The 16,418-nt window shown below is 42.5% G+C and overlaps 1 protein-coding gene across 2 annotated transcripts in view; it reads left to right on the forward strand.

The window, feature by feature from the left end:
- wdr17 (WD repeat domain 17) overlaps nucleotides 1-16,418 on the forward strand; it is a 167,552-nt gene that overhangs the window by 39,133 nt on the left and 112,001 nt on the right. For both annotated transcript variants that reach the window (XM_060843103.1, XM_060843110.1), the window contains exons 3-4: nucleotides 13,621-13,749; nucleotides 15,216-15,399. In XM_060843103.1, coding sequence (XP_060699086.1) covers nucleotides 13,627-13,749; nucleotides 15,216-15,399 — 307 coding nt within the window. In that variant the 5' untranslated portion in view covers nucleotides 13,621-13,626. The remainder of the gene's footprint in view (nucleotides 1-13,620; nucleotides 13,750-15,215; nucleotides 15,400-16,418) is intronic.

Genomic DNA, 16,418 nt, shown 5'->3' on the forward strand with positions numbered 1-16,418 from the left:
CTCATAGCTCCATAATTCCCTTTATTCAACTGAAAAATTGTCACTTCCGATTGTGCCCTCTCCCTCTCAAATTGCAGATTGAAGCTTATTGTATTATGGTCACTTACTTCCCAATGGCTCCTTCACTTCGAGGTCCCTGACCAATTCTGGTTCATTGCACAATACCAGATCCAGCATTGCCTTCTTCCTGGTCAGCTCCAGCACCAGCTGTTCTAAGAATCCATCTCTGAGGCTCTCCACAAAGTCTCTTTTTTGAGGTCCAATACCATCCTGATTCTCCCAGTCTACCTGCATGTTGAAATCCCCCATAATAACTGTTGTAACATCTTTGCGACAGGCCAATTTCAGCTCCTGATTTGACTTACATCCGACATCCAGGCTACTGTTTGGGGGCCTGTAGATAACTCCCAAGAGGGTCTTTTTACCCTTAGTATTTCTCAGCTCTATCCACACTGACTCTACATCCCCTGAATCTAGGTCCCCCCGCGCAAGGGACTGAATATCATCCCTTACCAACATGGCCACCCCATCCCCTCTGCCCATCAGTCTGTCCTTACGATAGCACGTGTAGCCTTGAATATTCATTTCCTAGGCCCTGTCCACTTGAAGCCACGTCTCAGTTATCCCCACAATATCGTAGCTGCCAATTTCCAAAAGAGCCTCAAGCTCATCCACCTTATTTCTAATGCTTCGTGCATTCATATATAGTATTTTTAATTTGTTACTGCCCTCACCCCTCCCATCAACTCCTATTTCACTCAACCTTACAGCACGATCCCTTTCTGAGTTTTCTGCTTCATTGATATATTTGTCTTTCTTGACTTCCCTTGTTCTAACTTTCTTTCCCTCCAATATCCTTCTCAAACATCCAGTTTCTCTTCCCCCCCCCCCGCTACTTAGTTTAAATGCAGCTGCATTGCAGCAGCACACCTGCCTGCCAGAATGCTGGTCCCTAACCTATTAAGGTGCAAACTGTCTCTCTTGAAGAATTTATGCTTACCATAAAACACACCCCAGTGATCCACGAATTTAAATCTCTCCTACCTTCTTAGTTCTTAGATAATTCAAATAAAGTTACATTCTTGACAAAGCATTAGCAATTAAATTGCTTTTTTTCCACAACATGAATATTTTTAAGATAAAGTTTAGTATTTTGGATTTTATATTTTTTTCCACAAAAGCTAAGTAATTCATTGCTGCAGAAGGTTGTGGAGGCTACGCCATTTAGTGTATTTAATAGATCGGTTCTTGATTGTCAAGGAGATCAAGCATTATGGGGAGAAGGCAGGAGAATGGAGTTAAGAAACTTGTCAGCCATGATTGAATGGCAGAGTAAACTCAATGGGCTGAATGGCCTAACTTCTGTTCCTCTGTCTTAAGGTATTGTGATCTTATGGACTAGGGAGCGTTATGATTTGTACTAAGGTCTTTCTGTAGCTGTACTCGTTTGAAATGTTTAATAGCTAGTAGCAATTGAAGTGTTCTTCTGGTGTCAGTTTAACATTTTGGGTAAATATGCTACTGGCTTCTTTATGTCTGTCCCATCTCCATGCAACCAAATTTCAACAATCCTTGCTACCTTGAATGGCTTTGTGAAACTTGGTGCAGCCAATACTGGTTCATTGTTTAAAATAGCAACTTGTCAAAAGATGCCAGGGTTGGCACACACTGAATGTACTGTGTGGCTCTCTTTTAGAGTGAACTGCTCAGTGAAGCAACTATCGTCTTGAAATTTGCGACAAACTAAACCAACCATACATCCCCAAAATTATCATCATTTCTCATTTAGTTTTAAGGGAAGTTAACTCCATTAATGTTTGTATTTTAGTTGTTCTTGATAGCACTTGGCCTGTGTCCTATAATATGCCTAAGCACACACTCATGTCTTTGGAAATTCACCTTTGACATGGCTTATCACCAAATCAGCTGACTGCAATTTCCTATACAAAACCTGGCCAGCTTCCAAGTGTCACTGTATCCCTGTATGTTATCAGTACAGTTAGAACACTATCATTTGATTCATCTGTCTCTGAAACTTTGCAGAAGAATTTCTAGGACAAAGGACCCGAAACATTAACTCTGCTTTCTCTCCACAGATGCTGCCGTACCTGTTGAGTTCCTCGAGCAATTTCTGTTATTCTTAAAGAGAGGAATTGGATAGGAATCTGTTTTTGTTCCTGCATTGACCTTTCTGTAGTTCATGCAAAATGAACCATGCTGCTTAGACATTAACACAACTGAAGATTTTGACTGGGTTCATTGAGGTAGTTTTCCAACATGTATTGACTCTTTTCTTTAACATGGACCTGTTTGTCTGGTCTTAAGAGATAAGGATGCTGTTTTGTTCTCTGTAGGAGGGGACTCTGCTACATACCCATTATGTATGGCTAATGTTGTATACTCTGTTTTGCCATATAGGCTTGACTAAATTTGGTCAGTAAACGTGTTTGGTCTTTTTGTTGTCCTGCCTCTAAAAATGAAAGCATGGTGTCTTCCCAATAGTACAGTCTTAGCTAACCAGATTGGAGGTGCTTCAATTAGAGAATTTTCTAGACTGCTTTCATTCTAACTAATTTTTTCTTCATCCTGAATTGTCCTTAATACCTAATACATTTTGTCTAGCTATCCTGCCCCTAACAGTGACTTTGCTTTAAGCTATTGATATGTCACAGCCAGTTTTTTATCCAAGGTGTCAGTTCGGTAATTTATTTTGCCAGTCTTTTTAACTCCACTGAACTTTTAACCTGTACTTTTAAATACTTTTTTTAAAATATCGAGACAGGGAATACTAATACACCATCCCCTGATTGAAATACTCGAGATACAGCATGTATCTTAGCACATTGCTTCATGTTTTGTAACATTATATCTTGAGCTAACTTACAGACTCCTGTGAGTCATTCCAAGAACAGGAATATGTCCTCTAACATGAATGACTTGGTCTTGGTCCCTAAAAGTATTCCATCGGACTAGTTTCAAGCATCCGCTCACCTCATGGCCAAACCAGCCTTTCACTCTAATCATGACAATGTTCCTGACAGTATGATATGTTCGTATTTTTCAAAAATAAAACGGGCAGTACAGTAGATCAGTGGTTAGCACTGCTGCCTCAGCACCAAGGAACGGGGTTCGATTGTACTCAGTGGATTTCTGTGTGCTGTTTGCACTTTCTCCGGGTTTTCTCTGGGTGCTCTGATTTCCTTCCAAAGATATGTAGGTTAGACGGATTGGACATGCTAAATTGCCTATGATGTGTAGGCTAGCTGGATTAGCTGTGGGACATGCAAGGTTACAGAGATAGGGTAGAGGGTGGATCTGGATGGGCATGCTCTTGGGAGGGTTGGTGTGGACTTAATGGGCAGAATGGCCTGCTTCCACACTTTATGATGATTAACATTTTGAGGATTTGATTAGGCCTATGTAAAGTTCCTCATGTCTGTGGGTGATATATAGAAGATTTTAACTGTGCTATACACAAACTATTCAAATATTTCTGAAAAACTTTTAATGTGGATGAGGAATTTTGAATCAGCTGAATCTCTAATGGTAATATCAAGTAAAGAACTGGGTTACTTGGCAGTATTTGTTCCCGAAGAAATGGTCTGAAGGAATTGAATAGCCAAAACTATTAAGGGTAAGCATGTACTGGTGTCATAGAGTCATCGAGATATACAGCATGGAAACAAACCCTTTGATCCAACTAATCCACGCCACCAGATATTCTAACCTAATTTTGTCCCAATTGCCAGCACTTGGCCCATATCCCTCTAAACCCTTCCTATTCATATATCCATCCAGATGCCTTTTAAATGTTGTAATTGTACCAGCCTCCACCACTTCCTCTAGCAGCTCATTCCATACATGTACCACCCTCTGGGTGAAAACGCTACCCCTTAAGTCCCACTTTTACTTGATGGTACGAGTTCCATACAGTTTAATATTCCACTAAACAGTTCACCACAAACTAGTATTGAAATAAAGACAGAAATTGCTGGAGAAATTCAGCACATCTGGCAGCATCTCTGTGGAGAGAAACAGATTTAATGTTTTGAGTCTAGTATTACAGTTGGAAAGTAAAGGTGCCAGTTTAATTACACATTATGTTTTCCCACCATCTGGTACATTTTACAAAACTGTGTGATATCCTTATGAAGACCTGGTTTATATAAATATCAAATTGTGCACACGGTGTATTTCTGGATGTCTGCCATAGGAATTTCTTGGGCTGTCCTTAATATTTCTTCGTGGTATTTGGGTGATACTGCTATCTGTGGAATCAGTATTTGCTGTTCCAGCGACTCAAGCACAATGCTCAAGTACTGTGTGGGTTTATTGAAGCAATGCTGCCGTGACAGAGGGTCCAGCTTCCAGCTGTGCGAATCCAGCTGTGGGAAGATTATGTGGTTATTTCTTCAGCCTGACTCTCCAAGCTTTGTTTAGCAATTCCATTTCATACCACAGCTTGGAATATTTGAATATGTTCTTTGGCCTGGTTCTGCTTCCACTTTGGTCAACTACTTTTCCTTTTCATTGTTTCCAGTAACTCAGAGAGACCCAGCTTGTGGCTCCTGGGACATGGGTTTGTATCTAAGCACAGCAGCAGGTGCATTTGCATTCAGTGGAATTGAAAAGTAGTCTTGGTGGTAGTTATAGACGTAGAGATCCACAGCACAGAAAAAGGACCATTGTCCCAAAGAATCTGTGAAGCAAAGCACCTAACTATTCTAATCCCATAACCTTGTGTGCCTTGTCATTACAAGTGTGCAACAATTTTTTTTTAAGTGTAGATTAGATTAGACTTACAGTGTGGAAACAGGCCCTTCGGCCCAACAAGTCCACACCGACCCGCCGAAGCGCAACCCACCCATACATTTACCCCTTACCTAACACTACGGGCAATTTAGCATGGCCAATTCACCTGACCCGCACATCTTTGGACTGTGGGAGGAAACCGGAGCACCCGGAGGAAACCCACGCAGACACGGGGAGAACGTGCAAACTCCACACAGTCAGTCGCCTGAGTCGGGAATTGAACCCGGGTCTACAGGCGCTGTGAGGCAGCAGTGCTAACCACTGTGCCACCGTGCCGCCCACGATACTAAGGGTTTCGCCCTCTACCATCCTTAAAGGCACTGTGTTCCAGATTCCCACCATCCTCTGGGTGATAAAAAGATAACCTGTGCTCTCTGCCTTATATGTATGGTCCCTGCTCACTGATCCCTCCATTTCAGGGAAGAGTTTATCCCTGTCCACCCTATTTATGTCCTTCAGAGTTTGATACATCTGCAACATTTCCCCTCTTAATCTTCTCTGCTCCGAGGAAAACGACCCCAGTCTGTCTAATCTCTCTTCATAACTAAAACCCCCAGCTGGCAACATCCTGGTAAATCTCCTCTACACCATCTGTGAGCATTCCTCCTAGAACTGTACACAATGCTCTATCTGTAGCTTAATCCACTTTTTTTTATAAAATTCCAGTAAAACCTCCCTGCTCTTGCGGGTATGCCTCAGCTAATAAAAGTAATTATCCCATATGCCTTCTTAACTAAGAAGGAAATCTGAAAGTAAAACAGAAGTTGCTGGAAAAACTCAGCAGGCCTGGCAGCATCTGTGGCAAGAAATCAGAGTTAATGGTTTGGGTCCAGTGACTCTTCTTTGGTACTTCCCAGGGTCCGGCAACTCAGCATGTACTGCCTTAACATGGCTGTGACATCTCTGGTCAATTATTATAAACGTTGGCTTGAAGTTGGAGGTGGGCAACAATTACTGGCATCGCGAGTGGTCCCCACATCTCAAGAAGGAATTTTAAAAATTGTTCAATAATCACATCTCCTGCGAAATTTAAGTGGATGCATAGAAAAGCCATCAAAGAAAGTTAGTGGAAGTCTGTTCTCAGCTCTGTTTCAATTGAAAGGTTCAGTGCTGAATATCAAAAAAAGTCTGTTCCCCTTAGAGCATTCAGTACAGGCACTGCTGTTTGAGCCCTTGTGGAACTCCAGTTTACTCCACACATTACTGGTTACAGCAATCTGCCTAGGTTCGATGTGTTTTAGGAATTTTCACCAAGGGTAGTAGGAAAAAGCATCACATGTACATGTCAATGCAGCTGGCATTTTTTTATACATCCGCGGGATGAGGGCATCGCTGGCTAGGCCGGCACTTAACTGCCCCATCTCCAGGAGTCAACCATCCCTATTGCTATGGGCCTGGAGTCACTTGTAGGCCAGACCAGGTAAAGGTGGCAGTTTTCCAGCCTGAGCGCTATTAGTGAACCAGATGGGTTTTTATGACAATCAATAATGAGACTCCTAATTTCAGATATTTATTGACTTCAAATTTCACCATCTGCCCTGGCAAGTTTCAAAACTCAGGTTAAGCCACCACCAGTCATCTCTCACTCTCTCTCTCTCTGTATCTATGTAGAATTTAGAACATTACAGCTCAGTACAGGCCCTTCAGCCCTCGATGTTGTGCTGACCTGTGGAACCAATCTGAAGCCTATCTTATATTATTCCATTTTCATCCATATATTTCTCCAATGACCATTTAAATGCCTTTAGAGTTGGTGAATCTACTACTTTTGCAGGCAGTGCGTTCCACAACCCTACTACCTCTGACATTTGTCCTATATCTATCACCCTTCAATTTAAAGTTATGTCCCCTAGTGCCAACCATTATTATCTGAAGAAAAAAGATCTCACTGTCCACCCTATCTAACCCTCTGATTATCTTATATGTCTCAATTAAGTCACCTCTCAACCTTCTTCTCTCTAACAAAAAACAGCCTCAAGTCCCTCAGCCTTTCCTCATCAGACCTTCCCTCCATACCAGGCAATGTCCTGATAAATCGTCTCTGAACCCTTTCCAACATCCTTCCTATAATGCGGTGACCAGAAATACATGCAATACCCCAAGTGCAGCTGCACCAGAGTTTTGTACAGCTGCGACATCTCTGTGTCTGTAATGAGAGAATGTGACTATGGTGACTCAACCTTTATTCCTAACATGTGAGGAGGCTGAACTAGAAACCCAAACCCCCAGGTGGGTTTGAATTCCACCAAGACAGATGCTGAATTTAAAAAATCTGAATTTTTTGATAGTGGTGTTACTCTGCATCCGTTACACTTCTCCTTCTGGGTGATAAAGGTCAGGGGTTTGAAGGAATCTTGGTGAGTTCCTGCAGTGGTGCACATTGCTGCTACTGCGCCTTATTGCAGAAGAGAGTGAATGTTGATGGTGTGGTAATCACACAGGTGCTTTTCCCTGGATGGTGTTGAGTTTCTTGAGTGTTGGTGGAGCTGCACCATCCAGGCAAATGGGGAGTACGCCATCAACTCCAGACTTGGGCTTTGTAGATGGGGCAAGAGGTGAGCGAGGACTTGCAGGATTTGTTAACCTGTGACTTACTCTTATGGCCATTCATCCAGTTCAACCGCTGGTCAATGGTAATCCCAGGATGTTGATAGTGGTGGGATTCAGTGGTGGGAATGCTTTTGAACATCAAGAGAAGATGATTGGATTCTTTCTTGTTGGAGATGGTGGAAAGACTGTTTCTTTTCATTTCACTTCAGTTTTGATTGTGGATTGATTTCAGAAAAAGGACTGTTTTACAATAAGAATTGAAGAAGGAATTGCTGTTCTTTCAAAATGTAGGTTACTCAGTGTTATTTACTGTTGCAATGTTCAAGTAATAGGGAACATGTTTGGCAGACAAACTGGTTCTGGAAGTCTGTTTAAGAAGTGAGATTCAGCCACTCATGTACTTGTTTACCTGTGGTTTGAATATTTATTTGTAATAAATAAGACCTCTTCTTAAGTACAGAAACCTGGTTCATGTTTACTGTTTACCTAGGTCTTTCCAACAGGTAATCTGAGGGCTTTGTGCACTTTGGTAGAATTCGTAACTTTTGTGACAACGTTGGGAATAGTGAGACTTGTTTTCAGCCTGTTAGCCGGGGGAGAGCATGGTCAAACAGTGTGGCGCTGGAAAACCACAGCAGGTCAGGCAGTAACCGAGGAGCAGGAGAGTTTCTGATGAAGGGGATTTGCCCAAAATGTAGACTCCCCTACTCCGCTGATATTGCCTGACCTGCTGTGCTTTTCCAGCACCACACCTTTCGACTCTGGCCTTCCAACACCTGCAGTCCTCACTTTCTCTCAAATGAGGCATGACAGTGGTCAATGCCTGGCACTTTTATGGCACGAATTGACTTGTCAGTTGTAAACCAATCTTGGATGTTGTCCACATCTTGCTACATTTGGACACAGATTGCTTCAGTATCTGAGGTAGTGCAAATGCTGCTGAACGCTGTTTGGTTGTCGGTGAGCATGTCTACTTGTTATGTGAGGGGTAGAGCCATGATGGAGCAGCTTTAGATATTTAAGCCTAGGACATTACTATGATGACATGCTGCATCTTGTTCTGAAAAATTATCCAGGGAGGGGTTAGACAGCCGTGGCTGAGAAAGGAAGTCAGGAAATGTATCAAAGAAAAAGAGAGAGCCTATAAAGTGGCCAAGAGCACTGGGAAATCAGAAGGTTGGGAAGACTACAAAAACAAACAAACTATAACAAACAAAAAAAAGGAAGGAGAGGATCAAATATGAGGATAACCTAGCCAGTAATATTAAAAATTATAGTAATAGTTTCTTTCAATACATAAGAGACACATGAGAGGCAAAAGTAGAAATTGGACCACTCCAAATTGATGCTGGAAGGCTAGTGCTGGGAGATAAGGATAATAGTTGAAGAACTTAGTAAGTACTTTGTGTCAGTCTTCACAGTGGAAGACATGAGTAATACCCCAACAATTGAGGAGAGTCAGGGGCTAGAGTTGCGTATGGTAGCCATTACAAAAGAGGAAGTGATAGAAAAGCTAAAAGATCTAAAAATTGATAAATCTCCTGGCCCCAATGGGCTATATCCTAGACTTCTGAGGGAGGTGGCTGAGGAAATAGCACTGACTGTGATCTGTCAAAAATCACTGGAGTCAGGGAAAGTCCCAGATGATTGGAAAAGCACTGTTGCAACTCCCTTGTTGAAGAAAGGATCAAGACAAAAAATGGAAAATTATAGGCCAATTAGCCTAACCTCGGTTGTAGGTAAAATTCTAGAGTCCATCGTTAAGGATGAAATTTCTAAATTCTTGGAAGTGCAGGGTTGGATTGGACCAACTTACCATGGATTTGGTAAAGAGAGGTTGTGCCTGACAAACCTGTTAGAGTTCTTTGAAGAGGTAACAAGTAGGTTAGACCAAGGAAACCCAGTGGATGTTATCTATCTAGACTTTCGAAAGGCCTTTGATAATGTGACTCACGGGAGGCTGCTGAGTAAGGTGAGTGCCCATGGTGTTCGAGGTGAGCTATTGGCATAGATTGGGGATTGGCTATCTGACAGAAGGCAGATAGTTGGGATAAAAAGTTAAAAAGTTCTCTTTTGGAATGGCAGCTGGTGCCAAGTGGGATCCCACAAGGTTCAGTGTTGGGGCCGCAGCTGTTCACTTTATATACTAATGATCTGGATGAAGGGATAGGGAGTATTCTGGTGAAGCTCGCCGATGATATGACGTTAGGCAGACAGGCAGGTAGTGCTGAGGAGGTGGGGAGTCTGCAGTAAGATTTAAACAGTTCAGAAGAGTGTCCAGGAAATGGCTGATGAAATTCAATGTGAGCAAATTAATTGCGCAGTGGAGGCTGGGACGTTGGGTGTCTTTAAGGCAAAGATTGATAAAGTCTTAATGTCACAAGGAATTAAGGGCTATGGGAACAGTGCGGGTAAGTGGAATTGAAACACCCATCAGCCATGATTAAATGGCAGAGTGGACTTGATGGGCCGAATGGCCTTGCTTCCACTCCTATGTCTTATGGTCTTATGGTGACAGAGATTGGTGGCTTCCAGTGATGAAAACCTTCTTATGAGGTTTGAGTTTAACAACCAGAAATTTGAAGTTAGCCATGTGCACATACTGGGGTGTATAGTTCCTTGGCTAAACTTGTTTTCCTTCTGTCACATTACAATGTTGTCAGCAAACTGAGGGATAAGATATGGTCTACATAATTCGTATATTAATCATAAAAACCTTTTTATATTGTTGTGATAGTCTCTTCATAATTGGGTTGAGGGGTGACCTTACAGAGGTTTATAAAATCATGAGGGGCATGGGTAGGGTAAATAGACAAGTCTCATTGCCCTTTTGCCCGAATCGTAAATTCTCCTGCTCCTCGGATGCTGCCTAACCTGCTGTGCTTTTCCAACACCACACTCTTCGACTCTGATCTCCAGCAATCCTCACTTTCGCCTAAATAGACAAGGTCTTTTCCCTGGGTTGGAGGAGTCCTGAACTAGAGGGCATAGGTTTAGGGTGAGTGGGGAAAGATATAAAAGGGACCTAAAGGGCAACTTTTTCACACAGAGAATGTTGCGTGTATGGAATGAGCTGCCAGAGGAAGTGGTGGAGGCTGTTACAAATACAACATTTCAAAGGTATCTGGATGGGTATATTAATTGGAAGGGTTTAGAGGGACTTGGGCCAAATGCTGGCAAATGGGACTAGATTAATTTAGGATATCTGGTCGGCATGGATGAGTTGGACCGAAGGAACTGTTTTCATGCTGTATATCACTAGGACTCTATGACTCTAAGTGGTATGTACCTCTTTAAGAAGTGGGGTTTTCTCCCTGATTCTTATTGACTCCAGAATTGCTAGGGTTCCATGGTGCACTGCATGCCTGATATCAGGGGCAGTCATTCTCACCTCATGAATTTTTCATCCACGTTTAGTTCAAGGTTGTAATGAAGTCAGGGACTGAATGGTCCTGAAGGAGCCCATCAGTGAGCAGACCATTGCTGAGTAAGTGTCACTTGACACCATTGTCAATGATGACATGCATCACTTTGCTGATGATCCAGAGTGAACTGATAGGGCAGTCATTGGCCGATTTGGATTTGTCCTTGTTCGTGCGTCGGATATACCTGGGCAATTTTTCACATTGTCAGCTGGATGCCAGTGTTGTAGGTGTACTGGAACAGTTTGGTTAGGGGAGCAGTCAGTTCTGAAGCACATGTATTAAATACCTGTGAGAAGGTCCCACGATGGAGGTGAGTAAATAAACGTAAAGCACAAGGGATTGGGGGTAATATACTCATCTAGATTGAGAATCGGTTAACAAGTAAACAGGATGCCGGAATAAGCGTATCATTCTTAGGAACACAGATCATTTTCTGCTCATGTGAAAATATCTGAGCATAGGATTGGGATCAGTGCTAGCATCTGCAAAATGGAGCAAAATGCTGACCTTCGCTATTTCAGGTCACTGATAAAATGAAGTAACACTGTCATGGAACTGGATCAACACCCAATAGAGGCTTCAGAAGAGAAAGCGATAAAATCAGGGAATAAGGTCCCTTACTGCCTTGTCATCTCCTATAATAATGGGAGAGAGTGAGGACTGCAAATGCTGGAGATCAGAGTCAAAGAATGTGGTGCTGGAAAAGCACAGGAGGTCAGGCAGCAGTGTTGGAGAATCAATGTTTTGGGCAGAAGCCCTTCATTAAGAATGAGGTTTGTGGGCCAAGGGGGCTGAGAGATAAATGGGAGAAGGGTGGAGCTGGGAGGAAGATAGTTGGGAATGCGATCAAGGTGCAGGTGATAGTGATAGGTCAGAGTAGAGGGTGGAGCAGATAGGTGGGAAGGAAGATGGACAGGTAGGGCCATTTAGGAGGGCAGTGCCGAGTTGGAAGATTAGGACTGGGATAAGATGGAGGGAGAGGAAATGGGGAAACTGGTGAAATCCACATTGATTCTGTGTGGTTGGAGGGTCCCAAGGTGGAAGATGAGGCGTTCTTCCTCCAGGCGAGTGTGGTAAGGGTTTGGTGATGGAGGAGACCCAGAACCTGCATGTCCTTGGCAGAATGGGAGGGGGAATTAAAGTGTTCAGCCACAGGGCGGTGGGGTTAGTTTCCTTACACCATACCAACCTCTGGATACATCACGTCATCCTCCATTTCCACCACCTATAAACAGATCCCACCACCAGACATATATTTTCCTCCCACCCTAATCTGTGTTTCGGAGACACCATTCCCTCTGTGACTCCCTTGTCAAGTCCATGCGCTACACTGACCCAACTTCCCATCCCGGCACCTTCTCCTGTCACTGCAAGAGGTGCAAAACCTGCACCCACACCTCCCCTCTCACCTCTGTCCACGGCCCCAAAGGATGCTTCCACATCTGACAGACATTTACCTGTATGTCCACACATGTCACCTACTGTATTCATTGCACCCAATATGGATGGTCTCCTCTATATTTGTGGACAGGATGCCAACTTGCAGGTCATTTCAGAGAACATCTTTGGGACACTCACACTGACCAACACCACCACCAACCACCCCCACCCTGTGGCTGAGCACTTTAACTCCCCCTCCCACTCCGTCAAGGATATTTAGGTCCTGGGCATCCTCCTTTTTAAAACCCTGACCACCCGACACCTGGAGGAAGAATCCCTCAGCATCCACTTTGGGACCTTCCAACCACATGGGATCAACGTGGATTTCATCAGTTTCCTCATTTCCCCTCCCCCCGACCTTATCCCAATCCCAACCTTCCAACTTGGTACCATCCTCTTGAACTGTCCTACCTGTCCATCTTCCTTCCCATCTATCTGCTCCACCCTCCACTTCGACCTATCGCTTTCACCCCCCCCACCTTCCTCTACCTATCTCATTCCCAGCTAGCTTTGTCCCCAGCTCCACCCATCTCCCATTTATTTATAGAACATAGAACATTACAGCACAGTTCAGGCCCTTCGGCCCTCGATGTTGTGCCACCCTGTGGAACCAATCTGAAGCCCATCTAACATACACTATTCTTGTCCATAATGACCATTTAAATACCCATAAAATTGACCAGTCTATGACTGTTTCAGGCCGTGCGTTTCATGCACCTAATACTCTCTGAGTAAAGAAACTACCTCTGACATCTGCCCTATATCTATCACCCCTCAATTTGAAGCTATGCCCCCTCATGCTACCCATCACCATCCAAGGAAAAAAGCTCTCCCTGTCCAACCTATCTAACCCTCTGACTATCTTATATGTCTCTATTAAGTCACCTCTCAACCTTCTTACTCTAACGAAAACAGCCTCAAGTCCTTCAACCTTTCCTCCTAAGACCTTCCCTCCATACCAGGCAATATCCTAGTAAATCTCCTGTAAACCCTTTCCAAATCTTCCACGTCCTTCCTATAAAGCCTGAGACAGAGATATTTACCAGGGAACAGGGTGGTGTGTTGAAGTGACAAGCAACTGGAAGCTCTGGGTCATTTTTGCAGGCAGACGTAGGTGTTTTGTGAAGCAGTCACCTAGTCTATGCTTTGTTTCCCCAATGTATTATACATCTTTCTCATTCCACTGTCACTGTTTGAAGGCCATTCTGTATGGTCGATGAAGTGTGAACGAAGTTGGAGTTCCCGGTTTCCTTCGATCCTGTTCAACAAACATCTCAATCCAATGGCCATTATGTCAGAACTCATCACCAGTTACCAAATATTCCAATCTTTGTTAATACTCGAATCGTGTGTTACACACTGTTAAATGTTACACACTGTTATGTGTTCACAGGTGAAGATGTCTCAGGTTAAACAGGTCGGGCTTCTGGCTGCTGGCTGTCAGCCTTGGAACAAAGATGTTTGCGTCGCCAGTGGAGACAGATTTGCATATTGCGCTACACTGGCGATATATGTTTATCAGGTAAGACAAATGCAACAGGTAAGCAGGCAAAAAAACATACTCATCAATCAGCCTATACAGACTTCTTGATGATTCAGTAGGGAATATTTTTGGATTTGACCTTAATTTTTGAGTTAGAATTCACACATTGTGGATCTATAAATTAGGCAAACAGGAAATGGGGTTAAAAATCACACAACACCAGGTTATAGTCCAACAGGTTTATTTGGAAGCACTAGCTTTTGGAGGAGCAGCACTTCGAAAGCTAGTGCTTCCAAATAAACCTGTTGGACTATAACCTGGTGTTGTGTGATTTTTAAGTTTGTCCACCCCAGTCCAACACTGGCACCTCCTCATTAGGAAATAAAGTCACATGGCCATGTGAATTTTTAAAAGAAAGTTGGCACTGTAGTTCTCACATTTGTTACCTTATTATAACCATACTGTATTTAAAGGATAATAAATGCAGAGGTAATTTATTTTCCAGCTTCCAAATTCTATCCATGATAGCAGGCTCCTACATATCATGTCCTGGGAGTGAGTGTCGAGAAATGGAGAGTGTATTTTTTTCCACTTCAACTTTTTGGGCTGTTGTATTGCAGTTCAGTATTAAGTAAATACCCCACCTCTGATAAGAGGAAATAAAAAGTGCCTGGAATTCTGAAATAAAAACAGCTTTGGGAGCATCTGTGGAGTGAAAAACAGACTTAATATTTCGTGTGATCCATAAATTAAGCAACCAAATGTTCCATCATTTTCCAAATCATTTATATAAACTGGAAAAGTATAAAGCCCCAGATAGCTGTGACATAACATGGTACAATTTGTCAGCCAGAAATAGAGCCATTTAAGCCTACACTCTATTTTTTGTTAATCTTCTATCCATGTTACCCCCTACATCACGAGCTTTTGATTTTCTGAAGTGTCCTTTGATAAGGCAACTTATCAGATGATTTCTGGAAATTTGTGTACAGTGCATCCACAAGTTCACCTTTATTTCTTTTATCAAACCATGTTGACTCTGCCTGATTACCTGAAACATTTCTTAGTGTCCCTGCTTTAATTTATTTAATAATAACACCTACCATTGTCAGATGTTAAGTTAACAGCCCTCCTGCTTTCTTTTCCCATTCTTTTTTGAATAAAAAAATTGCATCAACTATTTTCCAAACAAACGGAAGCTCCCATGCATCTAGGTAAATTTGGATAATTAAGAACAGTGCACCAACTATCTCATTCGTCATTTCTTTTAAGACCCCAGGATGGAATCTATCAGTGCCAGTCTGAGGGTTATCTGATATGCTGGAATTGAGACAGTGGTTCTTCAGTTGCAACCCTTTTCATGCTGGATCCAAACTTTGCCTTTACTGTAAATATTTACCCTGCAAAAAAATAGACAAGGAAATAGGATCATGAAATTCTAAAGGAGCTCTCAACTGCGAACTATTAACCATTGCATTCTGATTTTCCTTTGTTGCATGACTCAGCTTGATCACAGGTACAATGAATTCAAACTTTACGCAATTATGTCTGAACACAAGAAGACCATCACAGCTATCTCGTGGTGTCCTCACAACCCTGACATGTTTGCCAGCGCAAGTGCTGACAACCTCATTATCATCTGGAATGTGGCTGAACAAAAAGTGATAGCAAGACTGGACAACACAAAAGGTACAGTCCCTTTTAGATTGTGACGGGCACAGTCTTTGTTTTTATATTGCCAGGAGACAGAATAATGTTTGGAGAAAATAAATGAGGCTTTCCAGATTAATATTTTAATTTGACTGTGCACTGTAAACTGCCTTTTTCAACTGTGTAGTGATGTTCACCACAAAGGCTGACAAATTCGCCATAAAAATATACGAGCATGTGAACAAGGAGTAGGTATAGGCTATTTGGCCCATTGAGCCTACTCCTGCACTTATTAAGTGGCTTAGTGGTAACATCACTGGGTTCGCATTTCAGAAGTTCCATGCCAATGTTCTAGGTTCATGGGATCACATCCCACTAAGGCAGATGGTAAAATTTATGTTTACAAAGATCTGGAATAAAATGGTTGCCATGTAACTGCAGTCAATTGTTGTAAAAATCCATATGGTTTGCTGATGTCTATCAGGGAAGGAGATTTGTCATCTTTACCTGGTCTGGCCCACAATTGACTCCTTACCCACAGCAATATGGTTGACTCTTAATTGCGCTCTGGTCAAATAGAGATGGACAAACAGTGCTGGCCTAGCCAGTGACACCCACATCTTATAAGTGAATAAAAAAAACTAAGCTCATGATTGATCTGATTGTAACCTCAAATCCACATCCTGATAACCTTTCACTCACCTTGCTTACCAAGAATCTAACCTAGATATATTTGAAGACTCTGCTTCCACTATCTTTTTAAGAAGAGAGTCTCAAAGACACACAACCCTCTGGCTTTACCTCTGTTTTAAATGGGCAGTGACCCTCTAATCCTAGATTCTCTCATAAGAAGAAACATTTCAACATATGCCCTGTCAAGATACCTAAGGATCTTATGTATTTTAAGCAAGTCATCTCTCACATTTCAAAACTCCAGAGAATCCAATCATAACTTATCCAATCTTTCCTCATAAGCTAACCTGCCTCTTCTAGGTATTAGTCTGGTAAACAGTCCTGAACTGCCTCCAATACATTTACATTCTTCTTTAAATAAGGAG

This window comes from Hemiscyllium ocellatum, chromosome 2 (genome assembly GCF_020745735.1).
Source record: "Hemiscyllium ocellatum isolate sHemOce1 chromosome 2, sHemOce1.pat.X.cur, whole genome shotgun sequence".
NCBI lineage: Eukaryota > Metazoa > Chordata > Chondrichthyes > Orectolobiformes > Hemiscylliidae > Hemiscyllium > Hemiscyllium ocellatum.